Source organism: Meleagris gallopavo, chromosome 1 (genome assembly GCF_000146605.3).
Source record: "Meleagris gallopavo isolate NT-WF06-2002-E0010 breed Aviagen turkey brand Nicholas breeding stock chromosome 1, Turkey_5.1, whole genome shotgun sequence".
In the NCBI taxonomy this organism is placed as follows: Eukaryota; Metazoa; Chordata; class Aves; order Galliformes; family Phasianidae; genus Meleagris; species Meleagris gallopavo.
This window is the reverse complement of record NC_015011.2, coordinates 11,900,810-11,927,452: the sequence shown is the minus strand read 5'-3', so window position 1 is coordinate 11,927,452 and position 26,643 is coordinate 11,900,810. Positions and strand designations below refer to the sequence as shown.

The 26,643-nt window shown below is 41.1% G+C and overlaps 2 protein-coding genes across 3 annotated transcripts in view; one reads left to right on the top strand and one right to left on the bottom strand.

The window, feature by feature from the left end:
• The window catches only part of SRPK2 (SRSF protein kinase 2), a 32,127-nt gene extending 27,311 nt beyond the window's left edge, over positions 1–4,816 (top strand). Inside the window, 1 exon segment of the mRNA XM_010728766.2 lies at positions 3,190–4,816. Coding sequence (XP_010727068.1) covers positions 3,190–3,374 — 185 coding nt within the window. The 3' untranslated portion in view covers positions 3,375–4,816.
• Positions 4,817–4,992: 176 nt separating this feature from the next.
• KMT2E (lysine methyltransferase 2E) overlaps positions 4,993–26,643 on the bottom strand; it is a 54,521-nt gene continuing 32,870 nt past the window's right edge. For both annotated transcript variants that reach the window (XM_010724296.3, XM_010724363.3), the window contains 16 exons: positions 26,122–26,252; positions 24,927–25,044; positions 24,653–24,762; positions 23,907–24,168; positions 21,899–21,997; positions 20,557–20,721; positions 19,572–19,880; positions 18,437–18,691; positions 18,122–18,266; positions 17,163–17,416; positions 16,970–17,026; positions 15,098–15,661; positions 12,013–12,314; positions 10,053–10,141; positions 9,579–9,670; positions 4,993–8,743 (listed from right to left, as the gene is read on the bottom strand). In XM_010724296.3, coding sequence (XP_010722598.1) covers positions 7,229–8,743; positions 9,579–9,670; positions 10,053–10,141; positions 12,013–12,314; positions 15,098–15,661; positions 16,970–17,026; positions 17,163–17,416; positions 18,122–18,266; positions 18,437–18,691; positions 19,572–19,880; positions 20,557–20,721; positions 21,899–21,997; positions 23,907–24,168; positions 24,653–24,762; positions 24,927–25,044; positions 26,122–26,252 — 4,467 coding nt within the window. In that variant the 3' untranslated portion in view covers positions 4,993–7,228. The remainder of the gene's footprint in view (positions 8,744–9,578; positions 9,671–10,052; positions 10,142–12,012; positions 12,315–15,097; positions 15,662–16,969; positions 17,027–17,162; positions 17,417–18,121; positions 18,267–18,436; positions 18,692–19,571; positions 19,881–20,556; positions 20,722–21,898; positions 21,998–23,906; positions 24,169–24,652; positions 24,763–24,926; positions 25,045–26,121; positions 26,253–26,643) is intronic.

The window sequence follows — 26,643 nt, the reverse complement described above, 5'->3', positions numbered from 1 at the left end:
TCTTCGTTTCAGTATTTCATTTAAAATTCCTTTTGGGACATACTCAGCAACATGTGAGCATTACAAATGTCTGTGTGAGTCTGTCGTCAGATGTCCATGTAAATGTCAGCTGTGCACAGCTGTGAGCTGCTGGAACAGAGCCGTGCCCTCCTGTGGGTGCGCGCTGCTGGATGCGCAGGGAGGGCTGCGGGCTGCAGGCACAGGGTGTGCGACAGGGCAACGCTCCAGAGCAGTGCACGGGGACCTCCTCTGCATCCTCCTCTGCAGGAGGATGGATGAGGGCAGAGCACTGCGGCCGCTCTGTGCTGCCTCACTGTGAGCTCCTCCACTGCCGTGGGCCATAGCTGAGCTGTGCGTCACTGCACAGAGGAACAGGAACCCCAACAAACATGCTAGCCTGTTAGCGCCTGGTACTTGAACAGGCTGCTCTGAAAGACATGCTTCTTACCCGGGAGGGCTTGTGCAATTCTCCATGTGTTCTTCTCTTCCTCTCCCTGTCGGGTGCTGGGGCCTGCCACCACAGCCTACCCTGCCAGCACTGGGCCACGCAGCTGTGTGGGGTCGGGGGGGGCACAGGAGCTGCATGTGACAGCTGCTGGGCTGCTACTGTGGCCTTGTGGAGGCAATAGAGGCAGAGTGGCAGTGGCTGCCTTACTGGCGAGCCTGAAAGTTCAGGACTTCAGTGTGGAGGAGAGGGGGCTGCTGGGTTTTTACAGAGTGGTAGTGGCAGTGGATAAGCTGGGAACAGCTGTTGTGCAGCAGTGTGAGTGCCAGGGAACTGCAGCTGTGGGCATACAGCAGCATTTCCCACCTGTGGGCAATGAATTTGAAGAGCTGCTGCTACCTGGGACAGGCAAATCAAGGACAGAGGGTCCAGGAATGTGCAAAACAATGAAATGATGGGGCAGGAACGGACCTTCCAGCATCTCCAGTGTGGAACTTAAGTGTTCATTTAAAGTCTGGACTACACAGAGATTGTTGTTACTGCATCCCATCTTCTTAGGGGTTCTACAGCCTTCACAGAACTTCTGGGAGGAAGCTCCCATCTGTGGTGCTGACAGCCCTGTGGTGCACGTGCCCAAGCACACTGGTCCCAGCTTCATGGGTGTTCTGAATTCAACCCCCATATTACAAAATAAGAGGAGTATGCGAAGAGCATGACCTCAGGTGTCACAGTGACAGCCACCAAACACCAGCATCCCAGTGTGCAGTAATGTGCATTTTGTGCCACCAGAGCATGGAAAGAAGAAAATACAGGAGTGCTTGGGGGAAAATACCTGTGGCAGATACACTTTGTTTACAAAGTGGATGGCGTCGTTGGATTTCCAGGCCTTCTGATGTGTTTGGGTTTTTCCTTGAGAATATAGTGCCTAAAACAACATAATTTAAATACAAGGATGAAGACGGGCTTTTTTTTTATCTTTTTTGGTGTGATGCAATATTACTCATGGGACACACTGCTACTGGAACCATCCCCATGTGAACTGCCAGAGGACACTCTGCTCTCCCTCCTCTGTCTCAGTCCCCTCCTTCCCTGCTAGACAGAAAAGAAGGAGGGCACTGACACGCCATGGGCAGCACATCCCACTTTCTGTTGCCGGTAGCAGTCTTCTCTTTCTCTTGCCAGGAATTGACCATTTGCAGTCTTACTGAGTTGGAGTCTTTATGACAGTGCCTGGAGAGCTGCTTTTCAGGTGGCACCATGAGGAGAGCCTTCTGCTCTGCTGAGGTGGCAGACATGCCCTGCTGGGCACGTGGCACTGCCAAGCGGTTGGCTCAGGCTCCCAGAGGCAGGCTGGGGATATGACTGTCTTTCTTTGGCTGCCCTAGAACTTCCATGACCACAGGGATGTAGGGAGACTCAGAGCCGACATCACGTTGCCCGTGATGGGCAGCAGGTTGCAGGCAGCTGATTTCAGCTGCAGACAGCAGTCAGTTTGCCAGACCACTTTGCTTAAAATAGTGTGACTTGCGTGCCCCGTCAGGATGACACAACACGTCTGTGAGTCTGTGGATGAGTCGTGTTCAGCCTCCAGTGTTGGCTGAGAACCCATTGGCAGCCCCACTGGTTTGGGGACGGTACAGGATCACGATGAGGGTAAAAGTGCCCACAGAGTTGTTTCTGTAGCATCGCACAGAGGCTGAGGCCCAGATATGTGCCTGGGAAGCAGGGAGGTGGCAGCGGAGGAGGAGCAGCCAGAAAAGCCTTTCTTTCCCGTCAGTCCTGACAGCCTGTGGATACACGTAGGTATATTGCCAAGCCTGATGGCAGAAGAGCTGTCACGTCCTTCGTTTGGTCTGAATCACATTGCCAGGTTGGCCACGTGCCACCTTTTTGGTAAGGCTCAATGCTCTGGTGGGTTTGAAGATGATGCAGGCAGCACTGGTGGCCACATTCTGTGGGAGCAATCAGCCTGGGCCTCCTCAGAGATGGAGCAGAGCCTTCAATGCCAGACCTTTGTGTTTGGCTTGGTTTGCAGCTAGTTGTAGCGTGGCAGCATGACCTGTGCTGCTGAGACTTGTGCATTAAGACTTGTGCAGTTTTTGTGAGATTCAGGGGTGTTAGCTGATGAGAAAGCAGAGGCCTTTCGTGTTCCTGCTGACTGTGAGCACACGATGGGGTGCTTTTGTGTAGATGGAACAGAAGGAGGGCCTGCAGCTCCTCACAGGGAGCGGAGGGCAGCGCTGAGCTCTGCTCTGTGTGACAGCGACAGGGCCCAAGGGAACAGCATGGAGCTGTGTCAGGGGAGGAGCGGGAAAAGGTGTTATGGAAAGGGTCTGCACCAGAGGGCGGTGGGCACGGAACGGGCTGCCCAGGGCAGTGGGTGCAGCGCTGAGCTGTTGGAGTTCAAGGAGTGTTTGGTCAGTGCTCTCAGACATGGGGTTTGAATTTTGGGCAGTGCTGTGTGGAGCCAGGAGCTGGAACAGTGATCCCTGGGGTGCCTTCCCCCCTCCGAGATGTTCTGTGATTCCAAGATAACAGGAAAAAACACATTGGCCCCAGTGCTGTCTGGGTGTAACGAAGCTTCCTTGGTTTCACTGCTGGCCGTACTCATTGTGAGAACCTCAAGCAGGCACGCAGTGCGCTGATCTTTCTAAATAGTGCTTCTCGGAGAAGAACTAAACAAGGATTGGTCACTACTGGGTAAAGGGGTATTTTTCTAATACCAGTAATGTTTGTGTTTGCAGGAGAACTCCGACACATTACAAAGTTGAAGCCTTGGAGTCTTTTCGATGTGCTTGTGGAGAAGTACGGCTGGCCTCACGAAGACGCTGCACAGTTTACAGATTTCCTAATCCCCATGTTAGAAATGGTCCCAGAGAAACGTGCTTCAGCTGGAGAATGCCTTAGGCATCCATGGCTGAATTCTTAGCAGAATTTCTCAGCTATAAAACAAGCCAGCAACCACTTTTCAATGCATCGGACCTAAATGGTGACTGTCACAAATCCTCTAGCAGGATCACACGTGAGCTGGCTTCAATCCTCAGACCTTTATTTTGCTTGAGGTACTGTTTGACATTTTGCTTTTTGTGCACTGTGTTCTTGGGGAAGGGTAGTCTTTTTGTCCTCAGCTAGTAGTTTACTCACCCACTTTCTTCAGAAAACACTTAACGTGTCTTTAAGCATTGTTTCTTGTGTTGTGTGGCATTCAGATGTCAGATTTTTGAACAAAAGAAACTTCCTCCCATGTGTTTTGGCAAGTTTTGTAACTATTTATGAAAAAACTATTTTAGCTGATGCATATTATATAATTTACAAGCGTAAGAAATTTATGAAGTCAGAAGTGAGTTATGGCAAGGAATTGTACAATTTTATCTTCTGGCAAAGGGACGTCATTCTTGTATTATAGTGTATGTAAATGCACCCTGTAAATGTTTATTTCCATTTAAATACGGGACCGGGGACTCAATTTCAGAGTAAAGCTACTAAGTTTTAGAGAGCTTTATAGCAAACCAATTGCATGTAGTGGACTTCAAACTGCTTTAAGGAATTGTGTAAACTTTCTATTCTGTAGCAGTTCCCGTTCATTGGATTTTAAACAAAGTGGCTCTGGTTTACAGGATTTCATTCCCCAAATGGCACTTTAAAGGAAGGCTAGACTTCTTTCTAATAAAGTATGCATTATCATTTAGCACTCCCTTTTAGAACTTTTGCCTATTTTAAGTGCTTTTAAGGAAAGAAAAAAGCAATTTCCCTTACAATGTGATAGTGAAGACATGGTACCATATGGTGTTGCCTTTTTCTAAGCACTGTAAGTTGTACTATACCTTAAGAAACAAATTAAAGGTCGAGCATGAGAACCACTCTGTGTAGAATTACTGATCTTTTATAATAAAAGTGTGTGCTTGAGTCAGCAAAGGGAGGACAGCTGCAAATATTTACAGTGCAGTGAGTAAAATGCAAGAAGCGAGATCATGCTCATCCCATTCATAGCTTTACATGTTTCTAAAACAAATTGCACTAGCTTTATTTTTTTCCATAACTAGACATACAGTTCTTTGTACGTTGCACGCAAAACTACGCTTTCCTAGGGAAAAAGCTACATAGACTGAGGCTTATAGGCAATACAGATTTTAGAATGTACGATACGGAGGTGTGTTTTGGCCTCTTTTAGAAGTCAGTGGGATGAATGTAAGCTTAGTTCTGATTTTCATGTAACTATGGTGCCACTTTTTACTGATTTTGTCCATATGAAATTTATTCACATGCCTTTGCAATAACTAGATTGTGAGAAAATAGCCCCATGCTGTAACAATAACCAGTTGTTTGAGGTGCTTGCAGTTGTCTAATTAAAGTGTTTTGTTTTTTCAGACAGTGTGCTGTCATTGGCATCTTTGATAGCCCTAAGCCCACTGTTGGCTAGAATGACGCGCCGTGCTGGCGGTGGGTGGGGGTGACCCGCGCTGAATGCAGCTCTCTGCTCAGTGTAACCAACATCGTGTGGGATAAATGCAGTTGTGGGGTGCTAATGAAATGAGACCAAACTGAGCCGTGTTTCATTCAAGGTGTTTTAACTTCATGTAACAAGCAGCCGCTTACCCCCTCCCTACACCCGTACACACTTCATCCAAAAAGAGACCCGGGGGCTGCCAAGGAGCACACCACCAAGGCTACGGGCTGCAGAAACTCATCCTGTGCTGTGGCCCTGCACCAACAGGGTGTCAGCATCAGGTGCTTCTGCCTTCTGCTTCCCTCTTCTCGCAGGAACTGCTTTTAAAGGCCTCAAGGATGACACTGGTGAGAAGAAACAAAAGGCTACAAAGGAATCCAGAGAGGTAAAACATTATGCTTCACACCTGGCCATGCCGTTGCTTGTGTCTGGATGCTGCAACTGATTTCAGGGCTGTTCTTAAATACACAGAGAATATCAGCGTTTGCATCAGTTTAAACGCAAGTCGAGTAAGAGGACTCACCGCTGCTGCACTCCTTTCCATCTGGTTGACCACCGTGACAGAACAAACCTTAGGGAGAGAGAGCCACTGCTGGGCCTGTTCTGCTGCCCCCCCCGGTCACACGGTAACTGCAGTGTAAAGTGCTAACAATTAATAGGTCATAGATGGAGGTGACTCTGGTTAACCAGCTGTGAACTGTGGCCATGATTTCTCAGGAGTGTGTTGGGTTTTTCTTTTTTCTGCTGCATTGGTTGGTAGCTGGGCGATTTGCTTCTACTGCATGACCACACAGAACACAGCATATTCCGTATCATGTTTGTTTTGCAGAGTCAATGAGTGTTCAGGGAAGCAACTGAAAGTACTTTTCTGATAATTATGAGCAAATAATTTTAAGTAAACCCAGTAGTGTCTGTATTTTAAGAATTACCACTTCTTCTCAGTGAGTAGGAATTGCCATTTCCCATCCTGTCCAGTGGCAGGTTTTCTAGCAGCCAGAGCAGAGGAAGGTGCACGCTGGTTTTCTTCTCTGGGTTCTGAAAGAGAGCCAGCAAGCATTTGTTCTGTTACGTGAATAGAATTCAACACACTCACTGATGTGCTGCAGGATGCTCTCATACACCGCAGTTATGCTATAAAGGCCCCACCATATTGCAGTAAGAGCTCCAAGAGAAGCAGGAAGGCACGTACTGACCTGTGCAGGTGGTGCTGTGATTTGTAACTAAGATTAGAACATGATCTGATAGAGCTTTACTGCACCATCGTGCTGGCATACATTAGACACACTGCAATGGTATGCATGGGTTAACATTAAATAAACTGACATACTTAATAAATGTACCCAACATTACCTGACAGCAGACCCTGCCTGAATCAAAACAATTTTTTCTCACTTCTAAACTCAGCAAGGGAACAAAAATCCTCCTCCTGCACTCACTTCTACAGCCAGCTGTGCGATGACAGAAAGGCCATTAGCAGACACCACAAAGGAAGAACAGCCACACAGCAGGCAGGGCTGCTCTCTGTGCCCACAGCCCTCAACACACAGCACCCCTTCTGGACAAGTGATTAAAACTGACATAATTGTGATTTATTAACATGAATTAAAATGCCCAACCAGTGCTGCAATGTGACAGTATATTAAAAAAAAAATTAAAGATCATATACTGTACTACTTTCACAAAGATCACACTTTTTTTTCTTTTTTTGCAAAAGAGACTTATTATATACAATACTCTATCAAATGAAAGTAGCTTTAAGCAATTTTACAAGCAAAAGAAATACAGTATTTACAGCACTCAGACATTAGAAACGGTCTATACATTAAATTACATTTTCTGCAAATAACTGATGAAACAAAAAGCCATGTCCACACCAAAACTATAAAAATTTGTATTGCATTGTTTTCTATCTCTATGCACACAAAACTGTCGACAGAAGAAAATGGAAAAAAAAAAAGTTGTTAGTGCCATCACTTAGCCTGTGTACTTATTTAATTACATATGTATAAAAGTAATATAGAAAACATTCACTAAATGAATTTAACTGCAACGATAAAACTTTAAAGATTATGCAGCATCAAACCTACTGCCAGAAAAAACAGCTGGAATGTTCACTTACAAAATAAAAAGGAATACCTAATACTGGCTGAACAGCACGTTTCTGGGAATTTTAAAAAGCAAAAAATGGAAAGATACAATGAGAGAGCACTGGTGTTTGCTTTTATACAAAGTATCATGTACAAGCTTTAAAAAGTACCTCCCATAGGTACATATGAAATATACACAGTTTATATTACAGAACATTTTAAAAATGTTGAGGATTAAGGGGATCTGTTTTAATGCCACCCTGAACCATGGTAATTGTTCTGAAAGGTGGGCGGCACCTGTGCTCTGTGAATGGGGATCTGTCCGGGCACCGGTGACGCCTGCTGCGGTCCTTGCACTGCGTGCGGGAGCGTTACTGAGCCAGGGTGCGGGCAGAACCCTGAAGCGGTGGGGGTTGCAATACTGTTTGGTCCTTGAGGTTGGATGTGGGGACCCTGACCGGGGAGCGGACAATGAGGCCCTGTTCCAGCAGGCTGATGTTGAGGTCCGGGTCCTAACGTCGTGTGGTGGGGGGCTTGCGAGGAATAGGAGGACACGCTCGTGTGAGCGCCTGAGGGAAAATGGGGGGGTCCTTGATGCGATGGGTGGTGTAACCCTTGTGCCGACGCCGGGTGGTGCCCCGAGCCTATAACGTTGGACGGGGGAGGCGGAGGGGGAGGAGGAGCAGAGTTTACAACGTGCTGGTGTTGTGCTTGCAAACCTTGGTGTCCGGCCGGAGGATGAGGAGGCTGGTGGTGGGGGATGGGGCCCGGTGGCGGAGGCGGGGGTGGCAGATGGTGACCGGCAGCTTGAGAGTGAATGTGAGATCCGGGAGCCACCGCCACAGCGTGAACCGGGCCGACGACGTGTGCTACAGAATGCTGCTGATGGGTGCTCTGCTGCTGAACCAGGTGAGGGCCGGGAGCAGGGGGCGGCGGAGGAGGAGGAGGAGCGGCAGACGCTGAAGCCTGGTGATGAATACTGGGGGTCTGAGAGGGCAAGAAATGGCCTGCGGTTACGTGGTGTCCCGGCACTGTCTGCTGACCCGCAGAGCCAGGAAGCGCTTGATTTGGTCCGGATGAAAACACAGTCTGTTGGGGGATGCTACCCTTCAGCTGACTATAACTCTGAAAGTTTCCAGAGGGCTGCTGGTTCTGATAGTAGGTGGAAGAAGGGGGTGGAGGAGGTGGGGGAGGTGGCGCATTGCTGTTCAGATTCTGTTGGTTGAACTGGCTGTAAGAAGCCGAGGATTGTCCTGAAGCTGTCTGAGCGAACAGCGGCCCGCTGGCCTGCTGCTGATTACTGGGCTGAAGGCTTGGCGCTGCGGGATAGAAACCACGGTGCGTTTCCCTCTGGGGCGTTCCGACTTGAGGTGACTGTGGATGATGAGGTCTGTATGGAGATCCCAACTGCTGCGAGTGAGGCTTTGGTGAGAGATAACCGTGCTGCACGGGCGCGTGGGGCGTCGATGGCTTCGGGGGATTTTCTACGTGAGGCGAAGGGGGACAATGGAGCTTCAAAGGTGCGGAAGGCAACTTCTGTGAATGTGAAAGTTGCTCAGCAGAACTGCGCAGATGTGATTGAGATGGATGAGTTTTTGAAAGTGCTTGGACGTTATTTGTCAGCTGTTTTTGTTGCAGCTCTGATTTTGGATGATTCACACCTTCGGCCTCTGGTGCATTGGCTGCAGTGTCCCAGTGCGAATCTGGCTTGGTGGGTGTTTTTCCCAGTGATGACGCTGAAACTACAGGACTCGGCGAAGAGGGCTAGAACAAAAAGAGAGGCAGGGCAAAACATTCAGAACATTTTAGTTATGAAAGCATTAAAACAAGAAGCTTCTCGGAATAGTGCTCTCTGATGATGGCAGAAAAACATTAAGGCACAGAATGCATTTGACAGATGAAAACCTGTGAGAGAAGGAAGCTTAAACTTAGCACAGGCATCATTTCTAGCAAGTACATACCAACTGTACTCTAAAATCAAAGACCAGCAAGGGCATTTGGAAGTAGTAACAGAAATGCAGCCTGTTGGGGCTAAGTTAGAATATATTATTTGTGAGCTTTACGTTTCCAAGTCTGAAAGGAATAATTACTACTAGAACGAAGTATTTTTCAGAGTGATTTAACATTCTAGTACTGACAGAACGCAAGCAAAGAGGCTGGTCATTACAACCTGAATTACTGCATTGCATAATGCACGCGACTCCCCAGTGGCTTTCTTCATGTTGCTGCCTCTACTGAGAAGCAGTGCCAGTGCTGGCCTAGCAAGAGCCAGCTCCTGCTAAGAGGAGTACTTCAGTCATTTTACTGCTGTCAGTTCTGTCAGTTCTTCCCATTTCACCTGCAGAACTGACACAATATTGAATCCACTGACAAAACCTTTTCTGTGCCTACAGAACGCAAGACCATAGAGATGCAGATATGGCTACTGGAGGAACACAAGCTTTTTAGCATGCTGGAAGGTCTGCAAACATGCTAACAGATGTTTACCTGTTATGTAATTTAACAGAAATGTCACATATATCTTCATCTAAATAGTAAAGCATGATGTCAATTGGAGACATACATATGGTTACGTGCACCTGCATACACAGTGTATTACCTTGCTTGCTTTTGAAGGACTCTTGCACGTCTTCTGTGAAGTATCTGGGGATGGACATTCAGAAGTAGGCTCTGGATTTTCAGGATCAGGTTCTACAGACATAAGTTAGAGATTAATATTAAAGTGAGGAAAAAAATTATCTTGCAAAGAACACTAAGCACCTTGTATTTGACTTTAAAAGAGCTGCTTGAAGTTGCTGTAAGAGATCATTCAAATACATCAAGTGTCATACGAGGTCATCTGCTTAATGACTTTCCATACATTCAGTGAAAGAACGGACCTTAAGCTGCAACTGGAAAATGAGATTTGAATGAGATGAAGGTGGGAGACTGAACATGGGATGGTGAGCATGGACTACAGGGTGACTCTCCCTCTACAGATGAAGCAGACCCAAACACAGCATTAGAACGATTAAGGGCTACCATGGGGGAACTGGTTAGAGGTATCCACTTTCAGTGTAATAAGTGAACTCACCACAGTCCTTGTCTTTCCTATGATCACTGAGAAGCAAAGCTCTATGATAACTTCGTTCTCTCACTTGTTCCACAGAGGTTGATGCGGTCCTGGAGGAGGGAAGCATATTCTCATTTAAGATGATGTACTCCCATGGACCAAATTTCAGATAATATATACGCAAATACTGGAGGCACAGAAAGCTTACATGGTTGACTGCACTTAAGAGCCAAATAACTCACCCTACAGGAGAAATGCCATTTGTTAGCCATTTTAGGTCTATTTTCTCACATTTTAAATACACTAATGTCCTGCAACCTTGTTACATTATGAGAAATATCAATTCCTTTCTTCCATGCACGTGGAGTTTTTTTGTGTTTTTGTTTTTTGTTTTTTTTTTTGTCAGCTGACAAACCAAAATGCACATTTTAAAAAATACAGGTACTGAATACTGCTTCATACTTTCCATTTGTAGAAAGCAGCCTTCAAAAGTCCTACCTTTAATATAAAATAACTTGCTCTCTGGTGTGAAAATATCCACGATTCCACAACTGTAAATATTACACAACCATAGATGTAAACTATTTAAGCTTCCAGATTTACCTTGCCAGATAGTAAGTGAAATGACAGCTATGCCTCTCATGATCAGTTACACACTCACAACATGATCGAGAACAGTAATGACAGCATTCTAATTATAAACTCAATTATTCTTTTAGGCAAGAACATATGGCAATATTCTACAACACTGTTGCAATTGAAATTAATGTTGGGGTTCAGCCTATTCCCCACATTCTTTCCTTGAAATACATACACTGCCTTCTGTGTAATGAACTTACAGCCACTTTTCAGTGAGATACTGAAGACTGCACTTATGTTGTTCCTTAGTTGGCTCTCCAAACTCCTCCTGTTCTGGAACAGCTAGAGCATCTAAGTAGAGTGGTGCTCAACACCTCAGCCCATGTTCATCTGCAACACTCTCAGGCCTTCACTACAGCATAAAGAACTGCAGTGCTTGTTTTGTTCCAGTAATATTTTGGAGACAGTGTTGGCAGAATGACTAGCTATTTTCAGGCTACCAAAGAACACAGCTGCACAAAATGAAGCCATCTTATGTCATCCCCCTTCACACTGCATCTGCTTTTAAGGCTGTTGGAATATCTGGTAGTACAGTATCTGGAGTACAATACAGCATACAGTTTGCACACAGGGGAGCCATCCAGCCACCATAAGCAACTATGCAAGTGTCTCCACACACTGCCTACCTGAGCAGAAGGAACTGCTAGGTAGTCTGCATGCTGTCACTATAAGCTGTAAGTAACAGCAAACAAGAAAAATGCATTCCAACTAGATCACTGAAAAAGACTTCCTACAGTCTTCTAGAAGCCTCTGTTCATCATCGCAGGTTATTACTTTCCTTCTTCCCTACGGTACTTTTGGAAAGCTTCTGAAATTTAAGAGAACAAATCTTCAGCCATAGATGAAGCAGTAGCAACACAAGGAAGCTTAACGCAGAGCTGAGGCCATGCTGAAAAGCAGACTCTGCTCTCACAGCCCTTACAGCACTTTCTCCATCCAGCTCCCACCTCCACACACTTTACCAAGAACACTGCAGGATCTGTGCAACTGTGGAATGAATGTGATGCCATTTTCTCATGATTCACAACTGCCCTCAAATTAAAATAAAACTTTTATAACCTACAGAAGTAGGTGACCTGTCTTACTCAAGCTAAAGCTTTTTTTGCTCTTAAAAAAAAAACAACCCTGAATAAAAATAATTTGACATATTTTACAGATAATTTTCTATATATGAGGTATCTGCTATATTGCTGAGGTAAGAGGTCAGACAACTGTTCCAATCTGAAAAAAGGGGTGAAAAAGATCAGTAATCTTACTGACAAAAAACAGACTCGGAATAGAAGTGACAGAAAATTAAGTAAACAACATTTCAGAACTTTCATCCTACCGATTTGTAACTTACCACTGAACCTCAGGCTCGTTCTTCTCACTGGAAGAAGTTTCCTTGGTTGCACTGTTGTTGCCCACGTCTTCGGGAGCTGCATTATAAACAGCAGTTGGCAGTGGTACAGGCACGCTTGCAGCATTATCAGTTTGCTCCCCATTTTCACCACTGTTGTTAAACCCATCATTAGCACCACTGTTACTACTTAGGTTTCCTCCACCAGCAGCATGAGGAGATACAGTAACCAGGGGAAAGTTTTCCGTCTTTGAGCCACTTTTTCTAGCTTCTCGTTGTCTCTTACGGTATTCTAGCAAGGATACCTATGGAGAAAAAAATCAGAAGAAAGTTGACTTGTTTCCCTCTTGACATTTTCAGTTGAATACATTCCCTCAGTAAGATACCATTTCCTTGGTTCTAAAAGAAAATGCACGTAGCTTAACAGAAAATGCTTCATCACATTTGGATCAAATTTACAGAGCACCAAGGTAGTAATGAGTACAAAGAAGATGCCAAGAGAAGGAGGTGTGCATTTTGCCCAGGGAAGTTGATGCAGGTCAGAAAAAGTTTGCTGCTGAATTCATACTGTTGGCTGAAGCTACAAAGTACTTTGTGGTTCCTCCTGGAACTGCAAAGAGCATACTGATAAAATAATGCTGAGTTTGAGACTGAATCACTTTCACCCTGGATCCTGTGTGAAAAATCTATTAAACTTTTGCTTCACTCTCCTGCATAAATCATGAGGTTCTTTCAGCTCTTCGTATGTTTTTCTTAACATGAAGAATTTGCCTCATGACATTCTTTTCACAGTTTATTTTAAATCAGTGTCTTTTCTGTACTCTACAATATCAATTCAGAAAATATTTCAGTCAATTTCAAGTAAAAAGTTTATTACCAAAACCAATGACCCAGGAAGAGATGAGCAGTCCTACTTTGCATGTGTGCATACTTTACACGTGTTTCGGTGTGTATATACATATACACACACACAGACAAGTTCTTACGTAAAACAGAACACAGAAACTTCCACAGATTAAAATTCAAGAATATTAATAGATTACTTCCACTAGAAGAAAAAAAAAAAGGTTTTCAAATGCTTTCATTATGTATCTTCACAATTTGATGCAGAATGCTGAAATGCTGACATTCAGACATCTTTTTTTAAGGAAATCTGTGTTGTGGAAGTCTCATTTCTCATTTCACATCTTTCCTGCTACGTATCAGGGAACTTGCTTAGTCCTCACTGACAGCAGACATCCACTTCTGCTAGAAAGCAAGAACACTGCTCTGTCCACACTCCCACGATTGTTTTCTATCCACTAAAAACTCATCTGCGTGGCAGCATAAGAAGTCAAAACCACTTCATTTTTCCTAGGAGAAAGTCGAGGTTTAGAACTGATCTTGCTCTGAAATATTTTGTATTTTCCACATCACAGGAATGGGATCTCAGGAAGATTAAAGCAAAGCTTAAATGTTAGGAACAGACTAAAACTGTGATTTGTGCCCACCATGTACAGAGCCATATTGAAATGAGAAACTTGTAAAGTGCCGAGAGAAGGAAACATCCATGGAGATGCTGAGATACAGAAATCCCTCCTTTAATAACTGCATAAGGACATGTATACCTCACCAGTTCATGGGTTTCCATTGTTATTCTACAAAAATCCTGAACTCTCCCCTCACCTTAAGTGAAATGTGTCCCCCTTCTTTCAGACTGCAAAGTCTAAAAGTGTACTTGTATTTGTGTGTGCACCCTTACAAAACCAGAAAACCGTTCTCTCAGAGGTACAATTTCCTCTGGTTGTTTCCTCAAAACGAGATTTAGACAGGAATTCTGAGCGTGTGCAGGGGAGGCAGAGGGAGAACCACAAGTTTTTCACTTGTGCATTAGTGCAGTGCAAGCACTGAGCAGTAACAGCCAGGAAAAGAATGCCTGCCACTAAGAGAACAGGGTGTCACCAATGCACCCATCAGGTGCTGCTGCGATTTGAGAAGAAATTCACTTCACCTTCAGATAAAAGCAGCAGCTAAACAAATTAACAACTTCTATGTTCAGCTGGCCTTGCAAAAGCAGCAGGGATACAGTAATATGAACGGGAACTACTGAACTTCTCAGGGTCAGGACCAGATGAGAACACAGCTACTACCTCGTTACAGTTATGTCTGGGTACAAAGAGAGGTAAAGCAACTTGTGATGGCACAGTCATGGTCACGGGTAGGATGCACCCCGAGAAGTGCAAGGGGACACGATGGGACCAAAACACCCCTCTGGGCATGAATGTACGTGCACACACAGACAAAACTCACCTCCAGTCCCTCAACTATTACTTCCATGAAGAATATAAATCACTAACTTCTACAGACTGTTACAAGACAGACTCATTGGACTCATGCTGCATTGGAAACCACTACTTTTAACATTTGACAACCTTTCTGCATGGAATCAAGGAGTTTTAACCTAACAGTAGTCAGGATATTCACACAAGTTAACTTCCAACTTTATTTCCAGCTGAGCACGTTGAAAGCTGTTACCTACAGGGGCTGTTTGACAAGAACAGCAAATTTAGATTGTGCTTGTCTACCAAAGCAAGTGCTTTATAAAAGAAATAAAGGATTCCTTGTACCTATGGATTTGTGTGTGTTTGTAACAGCAAAACAAAGATACTGTAGGTACATAAAAATGAGAATTCTGAAGCATTAGAATCATAAATGCTAATGCAACTTGTAATAATTCAGAGATTTTCTTTGTACATGATTAGGTTGGCACTATTCTGCCTAATAGAATATTTTAATACTTGGTAGCACAAGCAACCGTTTTCAAACCTGAAAAGCAGTTATTTATTGAATAACTCATTTGAGACTCATATGAAATAACATGAAGTAAAAATAATTATATTTTTATATATTACTTTGAAAATCTGAATTTATTAATGGATGTATACAACTTTCCTCTTTTCTCTTCTTAAGATCTCCTGAATAATATCTACATTAAATATAAATTAGCCAGATTTTTTTTTAGTATTATTAATGCTTCTTTCTGCTATAGAAAAGTATGTAAGTCATATAGCCTACACAAGAAAGACAAAATGATTCTTAAAATTATAACCTTTTTCTTCTGTGGAGGATTCTGGGGTGTGCAATTCCCATCCATCAAGTTGTCATTATTGACAGTCCTTCCAAAGCCAGATGCAATTCCATCTTCTGAAGTACAAAAAACAGATGCTTCCATGAACATGCCTCTAGCATCGTCTTGAATCAGGCACTTTGACTCACTTATTCTGAATCCACCTCCTACCTCCAACTGATGTGAAGGGGTCAAGTCCCTCAAATTAGAATTCATTGAGAAATTTACACCTGTCCTGTCGGGACTTTTTACCCAGGAAGAATAAATTGTGCCCCGTCCACAATGAGCAGTTTCTAATTGGCTGCTTGAATCAGTCCTATCATGTGTAGGGGCTTCCAGGTTTTTATGCAGTGTGCTTTGCTCAATTACTTCGAGTCCCAGCTGGAGGTCTGACACAGATTCCATTTCTCCTGTGCACTGCCGTGTCGCATCAGTCCTGTTTCTTGGACTGGAATATCCAATAGTCTTTATTTCCTGCAGGCCCATTTCTGTCAGGTTGGAATTTCTGAAAGAATTCAGTGCTAGAATCGATGCTCTGTCATATCCCTGCAGAAAAATAAAAGAAGACGACATGTAAATTTTTCTTCCATGTTGCAACTGTGGAGTAAAATCATTCTGACATTCATCTATGCCTTTAAATGAGATTAAGGACTTCGCACTACCACGAGTTTAAGAAATAGCTGTGTAGCCAGATACTTTTCTCTACTACTGCCATTAAAAGGATTTTAAATTAAAAATATATATTAACCCACATCAAAATAAGCTTTCAGTACCAGTGTTTGCTTATGACTGGGAAATGAAGAAGAGCTTCAACAGGAGCAAGTCCCTGGTTACAAAGGAACTGAAACATAAAACGGATCTTTGGTGTCAAAACATTTATTTCAAGAAAAAAGGGTGGTGAGGGGAAAGCTTTTCCAGGAATTTTAAGACCATACTAAATTCATGGTTCTGCAGAGGAAAAAATATTAGAAGCTAAATAAACTGACTTTAGTATTTCTTGTAATTGTGCTAACCATAAAAAGCTCAGCCAAAGCTTAGAAGTATCCTTACTAAACCAACCCGTTTTAGGGCTTCACGCTTTTTCAACTGTCTTTCACAATACAAAATTCTGAAGTAAAACTCCTCCTTTTGTGTCAGCTAAATGCTAAAATAGTCAATTACATTAATTTGAAAGTAGCTGTTAAATTCAATCAACTGCTATGACTGCATGAAAATTTTTGTGTTTCAATATTTGTTAACACTTTGACCTAAAAATAATGAAGTTTTCTGTGTGCATAGGTACTTAGCCCACAGAAAGAAAGTATCTGGGTCATTCACTTGCACTAGAAGTAAAGCCCTCCGGAAACAACCACCTGAACATTTTATCACTAGTTACTGTTAGCTGTCCTTTTCAGGTGCTATTAAGTTCACGGTTCAACACAGTTATGTAAATGTGGTAGCTGTCACACAACTCAAGTTCCACATTGCTGTGGAACTTTTCATCTTTCAGACAGAAGCATCCCTGTAGAAGTTCTCGTATCTATAAACCAAGTCGCCCTCTAGTGGCTCGGCCGTACGGCTCGTTCGCATGGAACGGCGCACACCCTCACCCGGGAAACTCCGGGCACACGGCCGTAGCACTCGCTGTACCTCAAACAATCCACCAAAACCATAATATTTATCCTTCTGTGCTCTCTCAGTTTAAGTAAAATTAGGCTCAAGCATTTAAGAAACACTGATAAAAAGGAGAATGTTAATTTAAATCCAGATACAGCCTGAAAAACCCAAGCGTTGTTTTTCTGTACTCATCTGTTATGTTGCAGATATACAAATGAAGTTAAGCAAACATTTAGAGATTTTAGCAAATATCCTTACCTCCTGAGTGTAAGCTCGCCTTTTTATTTCTGGGGAACTGTCAGGTGAGGAAATATTCTAGATGAACAAGAAGAAATGGAAAGTCAATTTAACTGTTAGAATAGAAAAATGTAAGACAGCCCCTTGTAACAGGACTACAAATACTGACTTACACAACAATGATTAAGAATCTGAAATGCGTTATAATTCTCACCTCAAAGTGCATGGTATTTCCATGTATACACGGAGTTACAGGAGTAACTGGTGAATAAATGGGTTTGTAACCATTTCTACAAGCTTCATCCTCTGTTTTTGCCCTAGGAGGAGTAGCAAACATCAATGGCTCTGAGGCAGCAATGTCAGCATGAGTTGGTGTGGCATATGGAGAAGGAGTAGGTGTAGAGGTTTCTGAGAATGCAGACTCCAACAGCTGGTACAGTCTTCGTTTTTTTAGAGGTGTTGTTAGATCTGTATTAAAATGAGGAAAAAAAAGCTATATATAGATACAGCAATCCCAGTTAAATGCTTGATGAAGTAAAATTACGAATTCCACGTTCAAACATTACTAAGACAAACACCTTGTGGGCAGAATTCCTGAAGAATAATTAATGAGAAGCAGAGATCACTATTTTTTTTCCTTACCTTTTTTTTTTCCCCGCTAAGATAATGGAAGAACTGTTTACATTTCCAAACAAATGTCCACCTAAGAAGTGGAAATTCAAGGGATCATCTAACCGTGTTTAGCTTCTTGCATGTTTCCATTTCCCATTACTCCTGAAAAGCTGACTAACTTTCCCACGTGCAACGGGGCCACTGAATTTAAAAGTCAATCTAATCCTAACAGCATGTACAAATAATCTACAATCTACAAACCTCTTCCTGACATTCATACTCCAAACCATTATCCTTTTTGTTGACTGAATGTCCACATCTACTATGAGAAATGGTTGTTACTTGTTTAGCCTCAATTATACATTAAAGAAAAAGGGAAAATAAACCCAACCATTATTTAACTGAGCTTTTCTTTCCAACAACCATCCAAAAGGAAAAACATCAGTAAACAGGGCAAATACTCTTGGAATTTTCATTAACTCATTGCTTTAAATAACTTCAGTCCTCCACATCTACCTACTCTGACATAACACGTATGTATTTTATTAGTGGAACCTTCACCTGTTAAGGAACAGCTGTCATTCAGTAATAAAGGGCTTTTATTTTCACCGTTGATGGCTGGACTTCTAGATCCCTCTAGCGATGGCGAATTAAATCTATCAATCACTGTTGAGTTTTCTTCTTCCAAAGCCTGCTTCAACCAACGCTGCAATAAAATAAGTTCAATTCAGTGACTTAGCAATTTGAAGATACACACTGAAATGTGTATTACAAATCATTTGCCAAGCAGCTTTTCTCTGCCGGAATTCATGCTAGCAAATAAAGACTTATTTTTAAGTAATTAGGTATGGGGAACCATAATGAGAGAAGTATTACCTTCTTACAAGAGCCGGACATGTTTTCCACAGGTTCCTTTTTCCTCCTCTTTTCTGAAAGGAATGGTGAAGTGAAACGAATATAGTGCTTTGGAGTAGAGTATACATGTGGGCTGTAAGTGAGACCTGGTAGAGAATTCAGTTGAGTAGCCAGAACTTCAGGGTCGGTGGTTATACGCAGAGGCCTTTCTGAAACACTGTCTGTAGGCTTCCCTGTCTTATCACTCTTTTCACTTAACCATTCATTTACCAAGTGCTACAAAGAGAGAGAAAAAAAAGTGTTTTTTGAATGTTTTCATTAGTAGCTTTCAAACAGCTTATTCACCTAGTCACCCATTACACAAATCAGAAAACAATTTCCAGGCTGCAAGTTTAAGAATACAAATATCCTTGTATGAGACTGAGAACATGAACAAGGCTTTGGTGAAGTTAAATGGTAGGAATCAGTGTAGAATTGTGCTACATAACAGAGGTTTTGTTGTTCTTCTGTTTCTGAAGAACAGGCCAGTGTATCTTAGTTCCTATTAACAGAGAACAAGAACTAAAGCAACTGAACTTAAATATGCATGCAAATATTTGAAATACTTAAGAGGTTCGCACTCAAATTCTTTGTTTTCAAAATAAGCAGCTTTAATCACCCTCTGCAATACAGACTGAAAGATAAAAACTGCCTTCTTAGTTGTAAGATGGATGATTTTAAGCTTTTATGAGCATTACTAGGAGAAGAGACATCTCAGAAATACTGAAAGCTCCTATTTTTGAGATATTCTGTTTACTGCCACTAAGATACCTTATAAACCATATGAATAAAATAAGTTGACTCATTTCCTCCCCCTCCCCTTGAAATTAAGTTTTACTTATGTTTTGTATATTTATACACACACAAAATCCAGTCCATTTAGAAAGTACTGTCCTTAGAAAACATTTGTTCCAAAACTGTGCTGAAAGCTGTATTAAAACTCAATATCTAAATGGATGCAATGCAATATTTTAGAACCATAATTAATATCAGTGAGTGGCTGAGTAATTTTTAAAGAAAATTAAAAAAAAATATATGTGGTTTAAGAGGCAGCTGTCTATAATCTTTTAAAAACTCCATGAAAAGCCATCTTCTCCCCATCCCTTAAGAGACATACCTTCTTTGTTTTAGGATACTTAGTAGGACATTTATTAAGTGCTGGAGCTTCTGTTTCGGTAACCATTTCTGTAACAACAGTTTCTGTTTCTGGCTCAGCCACCAGTGCAGCATTCTCAGTCTCATTATGTTGTGACGTTACTTCCACATCAGGAGAAGATGGCTGAATATCTGAACACATGCTCACAGTTCTGTGCCGTCTACGCTGCTGTCCAATATGAGTTCTGCTTCGAGAGAAGCTTTTTCTCTGTTTGGCTCTATTAACCTTGGCTGGGGCAGGCTTAGTGACAGCTTCTTCCTTTGCTGGTTCCTGGTACAAAACACCAATCTAGTAAATGGATCTAACGCATGTAAAGCTACAGATCTTTTCTTGAAAGGAATTGTAAGTTCTCTCTTAATATGTCTTTATTATATGCCTTTATATCATTTCTATTTTTAAAACGAAGATACTTCATAGTTAGATTTCCCATACTTTCCTCCCAACATTTTGGCAGCGATACATCAGGTAATTCACACAGACCAGTCACTGGTCAGACTACCAAAATTTTCTGTTACTGCTATATCACATTCATCTGTGGGCTAGAAATCAGCAGCTTACATCAGAGTATCTTTCAATTCACTACAGTTTTTCTCATTTATAGTTGACTGATATAGTTTACTAATTTATAGCTTAGCACTGTTGTACGGTAATTGACAACAAAAGCTGACAGAACAATGCAAACTGAGAAGCTATACAAACATCTGCAAGGGCAGAAGTGCACTAGTAACCAGCAACAAGAGAGTAAAGACGACCTGTTCTGAATAACCTATTGACAAAGCATATATTTTCCCACTGGTTACAGAAGGTGTCTATGAATACCATCTCCTGTGCCTAGAATGAGCATCTGTTAACACTCCCCCAGTATCTTTATGTGTGGTTCAATATCCAAACAGATAAACAGTGCCATGTTAAAAGCTAGCCTTAAAATAAAGATTCAGATAACTACCTGAATAAATTCAGTGTCATTGAGAATCTGTGGTTCCTTGCATTCTGATTTAACCTCAGTTTTTGCTGTGCTGATCCTTTCCAAAGCCTGTTCTCTTCTTTTTTCTCTTTTTTCTAATCTGGCAAAAGCTTGCAAGATAGCTTCCATTTTCCGTTCTTCTCTTGTCTGATGAATATAACAATAATTGTCATCACATTTCAGTCATAATCTTTCATATACATAAATACTGTGACTCTTTTTTTCTTCAGAACATGTACAATGTATGTTGACATGCAGACCAATTTCATCAAAAGCTCAAAGGAAAGGGAGATGTTAAACTAACTGCAATTACTGCAGACTTATGAAGAAATGATTGTGTTCCCATCAATCCTGACAAACAGGAAGAGAGTCCTGCTTTGGATTTAAGAACTTGCTAGAAATAATTGCTTATTACTATACTGCCAGCCTCACACATTATTGGCTCGCTCACTTGTTTGTACAGTATTTAAAAAACGATGAGTCATTCGTGACCAGAAAGATTAAATACCAATAAATACACAGAATAAACACAACAAAAAAATTTCATTATCCTCTGACTCAATTTTCCAAGTGCCACAAGCTATATCAAAACCTGCAACCAGCATCCAAGAATCACTATTTCAAAATAAGTTAACGACACATCACCCATAGAAGTTACATTTTCTGTCAAACCATAATTCCAGTCCCAGTCCTTTTACAGAGGTAAATATCTGAGCAGAACACTGCTGAAGACAGTACAGATGCTGTGGAATTTGGCTGCTTCTATTTAAAGCTTTAATTATTTTAAATGCCTGCAGCACATTGAGAGCAACACGTGTTTGTCTCAAGGAAAGAATGCCCATAAGTATATTGCTCACATGAGTGAATGAGCAGCCCAGTTTTATTTTTGCCACTTCTGACTAGTGAACAGGCAAACTGAACTTATTCACAATCTTCACGATGGAGCTAAAAGGATTCTTACTATTTATAGTGCTATTTATAAAAGAGCTATTAAACATAATGTGCAATAAAAAAGAGCAAAGAAAATAAAATCTAATTATTTCGACAGACATCTTTTTTTGTTGTTTTAAGGCAATAAGATTATATATACATATAAGATAAAAGAAGATAAAAGCAGTTTTTGTCAGAAAGCAATGATAAAGCCACATGAAATGCTCTCACTCAAATAGCAAGCCTTGAATTTTAAGCTGAAGTTCATGTAAGGATCTGTCTTCATATATACTTAGATTCTAGAAGCCTACAGAAAGCAGCAATTAGCATGGGAAGAGCAGGTGTCACTAAGCCTTAGTGACAACTTTAGGCAGCTACTTGCTTCCCAACTTACCATCTTCCTTTTCCTCTCTGCAATCTGCTCCTCTGATTCCATTTCTACTTCATTGCTAATGGGAGTTTTTTCTTCTATATCATCAATAAAATCTGGCTCCTGAAAGATGGAAATGACTGCTTTATAGAAGCTCCGCTACTCCTCCAAACTGGGGAAAACTACAAGCTACACAGAACTAAGAATCCTCAGATCACAACTTCAAAAGAAACCAAGCCAATAAATGAAGACAAAAACGTAAGATAGCTAAGATCCACTTGTGCCTTTGCATAAACCTATAAACATAATCATCTGACTAAATCTTTTCAATCTGAGCTTAAGACATCTGCATCTTTTTTCTTAAGCATACTGATTTTAATTTTAGGTCCCATTCCCACCCATCCACCCCCAGAACAAAATTATCCAAATTAAATCTCCAAGCCAGAGACTTATGGGCAGTAACACCGGCCACTGACCCAGCCAGTTCTTTATCAGTCAAAGAATTAGGGAGCTTTATATTAAACACCCATTAGTGCAACGCAATGCATACTGTTATGGCAAAAGAGATGTTATCGTAATTGCACAGAATCTTTTCTTAGCTCAGAAGTGTATTCCATTGAAGTGACATTCCTCATTCACAACCTCACTATACTGTCTAATGACTGCCATGACCTACAGAAATATTAAGTTAGTTGACTACTGATGGCCTTGTGATTTCAGAAAAAACAAGCAGTAACTTTGAGAAGAGTCTTCTATTCATTATTTCTACACAAATTTTAACCTTCTGATAAAATGATTACATAAAATTATTTAATATAAATATACTTTTAAGACAAATATTTTTCCTATATGCTTTCTTTTACCTTAACATTATATACTTAATGAGAGGAAAAAACATATTAATTGACTGGCTTCTACACTTAGATAGATTTAACAGCTTTATTCTTTTCACAACACTTACTGTTTTAAGTTCAGTTTGGAAAAACATTGATGTCTCCTGTGACTGCTCTGTATAGGCACTGTATATTATCATAGAAGCCCAGGAGAAGGTTCCAAATACCAGTTATCATTTGTTTAAAAACAACAACAAAAAAATCATGTAAGACTGGAAGGTTTATATAGTGCCTCTGCAGACCTTTCTTTTTTCTTTTCTTTTTTTTCTAACAGCCACATGCCATGCCCTCTGGTCCTCCAAGCATTTTAAAGCAATGTAAATATGCTCCTGTCACTGTTATTACCTTCACTCCTACTGGCCTACTATTTTTTATTAAAAAAATAAAAAGTTCAAAGTGTCTCCCCCTTAGAACAAAAACTCTCTCTCCCTCTGTGTAGAACATCATCACAAGCCATCACATTCAAAGAAAGTTTGAATTGTATTTTCCCTGCAAAAACAAAGGTAGTTACCATGGTAACCATCTTCTCACATGAAGAATTCAACATCTGCTCTACAAAACTTTATCACTGGCTGATTTTATGGATCTCTCTCAATAGTTCCTTCATACTGACAGATCTTAAAGTTGCCATGGTATTACCAGCTAGCTTTACCACACTTACTTCAAAACTCACCTTCTTCCTCCCAACCCTCCAAACTCTATTTAGATTTCTAACCAGCTTACAAGACAGTCAGAAGCAAAACTCGGTATTCTGAACTGAAGTTTGATTTGTTACAGAAGCAGCCCTATTTGCTGCTATGTGTAACAGACTGAATTTCTGAGTAATATGGCTTTTTGGTTACTTGCGTTTCAAGAAAGACTGGGAGCTCCTGAAAACGTGACATGAGTCTTTTACATTAGAGATCCATACAGAAATTCAGAGGAAAAAGTATATAGTGAAAACTGATAAGGGAACCAAAAACTTTTATCCAATCAAACATTAAGAAAAACAGAAAACATTATGATAAGCCCTAAACAATTCATTCATCATTTTCTGATAAATCCACCTACCCCTTTCTCCAGCTACTCATTAAAATTACTTTAGTAACCACTAAGGAGACTATTTGTATTTAAATCTGTTATCCTTTTTGTGTCAATACCTGGTTATTGGAAATGGACAGCCTAAGGGGAGAGAGCTTCCTCTGCTTATTATCTGCAATTTTCATTTTGGTGGCTGCTCCTTCACAGTCCAATGTGATGTTCTGATTTTGAGTCTCCTTTTCTCTTGAAACATCCTTCTCTTTCTTTCCCTTTTTCCTTCTGGTTTCATATCCAGTATTGATGTTTTCTGTAGGCTCAGAACGTCTGAGAACTGGACATTCAGGATTTTCTTTGAGGCAAGCACAGTCCACTTTGTATTTACTACAAGTAAAAAGAATGCAAGCAAGTACATTTTGATCAGGCTGTAAAGCAATGGTACTTCACAACGATATGTCATGTAAGTAAATTTCACATTAAACATCTGCTTTGATGTGAACTAAGCATATGAAGATCACTTGACTTAAGCTTTTGCAAAATATACTAGAAAGTTTTTTATTTCTGCAAAGACAGTAAGCAATTTACAAATTAAACACTGAGAAAACCCAGACACGCATGCTGTCAGCCAAGCTGACTTATCAGCAGACACAGAAAAGCTTTAGCTTTGTGTAGTAAGATGTGAACTAAATGGACTGCTCCTGGACTTAGGTGCACATACAGAATTACTTGGAACACCCAGGTACAAAAATCACATTATTAAAGCATGCAAGGAAATAAATAATATACAAAACAAAGTCGTCCCCCCCGGAATGCATCACAACTTGGTAAGCATTTTATGTATTTCAGAATAACATGTTCATATACTTACCAATTTCCATAATCAAAATCAAATGCTATAGTAATCTCTGCTCCTTTTGGAATGTTATGGATGGAGTAAATATAAAGATGAATCGTTCCATCTTCAATTACATGCCTCACCTGTAGATAAGAGAATATTACTTTATCGTAATGAATTAAAAATAAATAAATAAACAAACTGCATAGAAGTTACAATAAGTGCTCAAATTATCAGCTGGAGAACTTCAGAAAGAAAAGAACGTCTAAGTAAACATAAGCTAATTTAACTTCATGTAAATGCTCACCTCTGCATTTGGTGTACATGAACGCCGGATGAACCGAGCTTCGTTTCCAAAAGTCCTTGCATCAACACACATTTCTAGCCCGTGAAACTTGGAATAAAATAAAACAAATGGATATGGCCTGAAAAACAGACAAGAAAACCAGACTGTTACCCTTTTAAAACTGTAAATACAACTTACTTCTCACATTAGTTATTTCAGTATCATGACGTTGCCAAGACGCACTGAGCTTGTGGATTAATCTGAGAACCATCCATTAGAGTTTGAAGCTTCATGACTCTAATCGATACAACCGTATTCTTAGAATGTTGGAAGTTTGAGTTGCAGTCCTGAATGCAATCTTCTGCATGGGATTTAAAGGGAGGAATAGCAACAGAGCAAGCACTAAACATGGAAGACACAAAACTAAGATTCTTCAGTGTTCTTAATAAAACTTTTTTTATAACAAGTTCTAAACTGAAACTCCAGTAGAAATGCAGGTGCCTCACACAGCTGTCTCCAAAAAAAACCACAGATGAAACAAACCCCATCCCTGCCTATTTCCCATAGTAACCACTTGGCACTCAACCCTCCTGAGGAAGCTGGACATCTAAACACACTGCCAAGATGTATTTCTGCTACTGCGGATACCTGGAAGCCTTCCATCTTTACTGAGCAAAAGATCTACACTCGCTCTTCTCCAACAGGCCTCTTGCAATGTCTCGTTATCAGGGTGTCCCTGCATTTAATGGTAGGGGTGAGAATAGTTCAGAAGAAGGAAGCAGTCGTGCATTTGCATTTCTCTGTAATCCACAAACTAGAGAACCATGGCAGTGAAAAGGACCAAGCTGACCCACGTTCAGTTCTGTCCTTGGCCTGGTAGAAAGAAAATCTCTCTCAAAAGAAAGCCTTTACCATTACCTTCTGAATTATTTTAGGACAGCAGAACCTGTCAACCTCTGGTTTACACTGCACAACTCCCAAATGAGAATACGGGGCCCAGCTGAGAACAAAGAAAGAGGAAAATAATTCCTGAAAAAATGTTGTAATGATGCTCAGAAGAGAAGGGGGGAGACCAGATACCAGCTGCAATTACTTTTAATCAGACAACAGTAAAACGCAAGACACCACAAGTAATAAAACCCCCTTGCATCTTCAGTACAAGTCTGGCATAAGTGTTCTAATAGTTATCTTATTAAAACATCTGGAATAAACAAACCTTTTAAAGAAATATCCGTTAGCTTCAAACTGTTCTCTCAGCATGAACTTTCCTCTGTATTCAATAATAAGTGCATCAGGAGGCAAGTCTTTGGCAGCTTTTAAAATTTTCTTGTTTTTTTGCACGTAACTCTATAAAGACAGAAGTTTATTTATGAATTTCATTTTCTTTTATTTTTCCCATTATTATTAACAGCAGATATACTTTCACAACTATTAGACAACGTTATATGAACTAAATACTTTCTTCTTGCTATTAAACCTGCAGACTAATTTGATCAGAACGTCTTGTTCCCCTACCAGTGCAACTAGTCACGAATTTCAATTCAAGAAATGCCACTGCCCTGTATTGTGGTATCGTGAGAAAACAACACACTGATGTTCTCACTTCAAGTATTATAACCCTCAGTACACTTAGCTCTTAGTAGTACATGCTGAATTCCTGCATATTGCTTTCAAAAGGCTTCAATTCCTTCAAATCAAAACAAAAACATGCAGATATACACATTCATTATTCATTCAA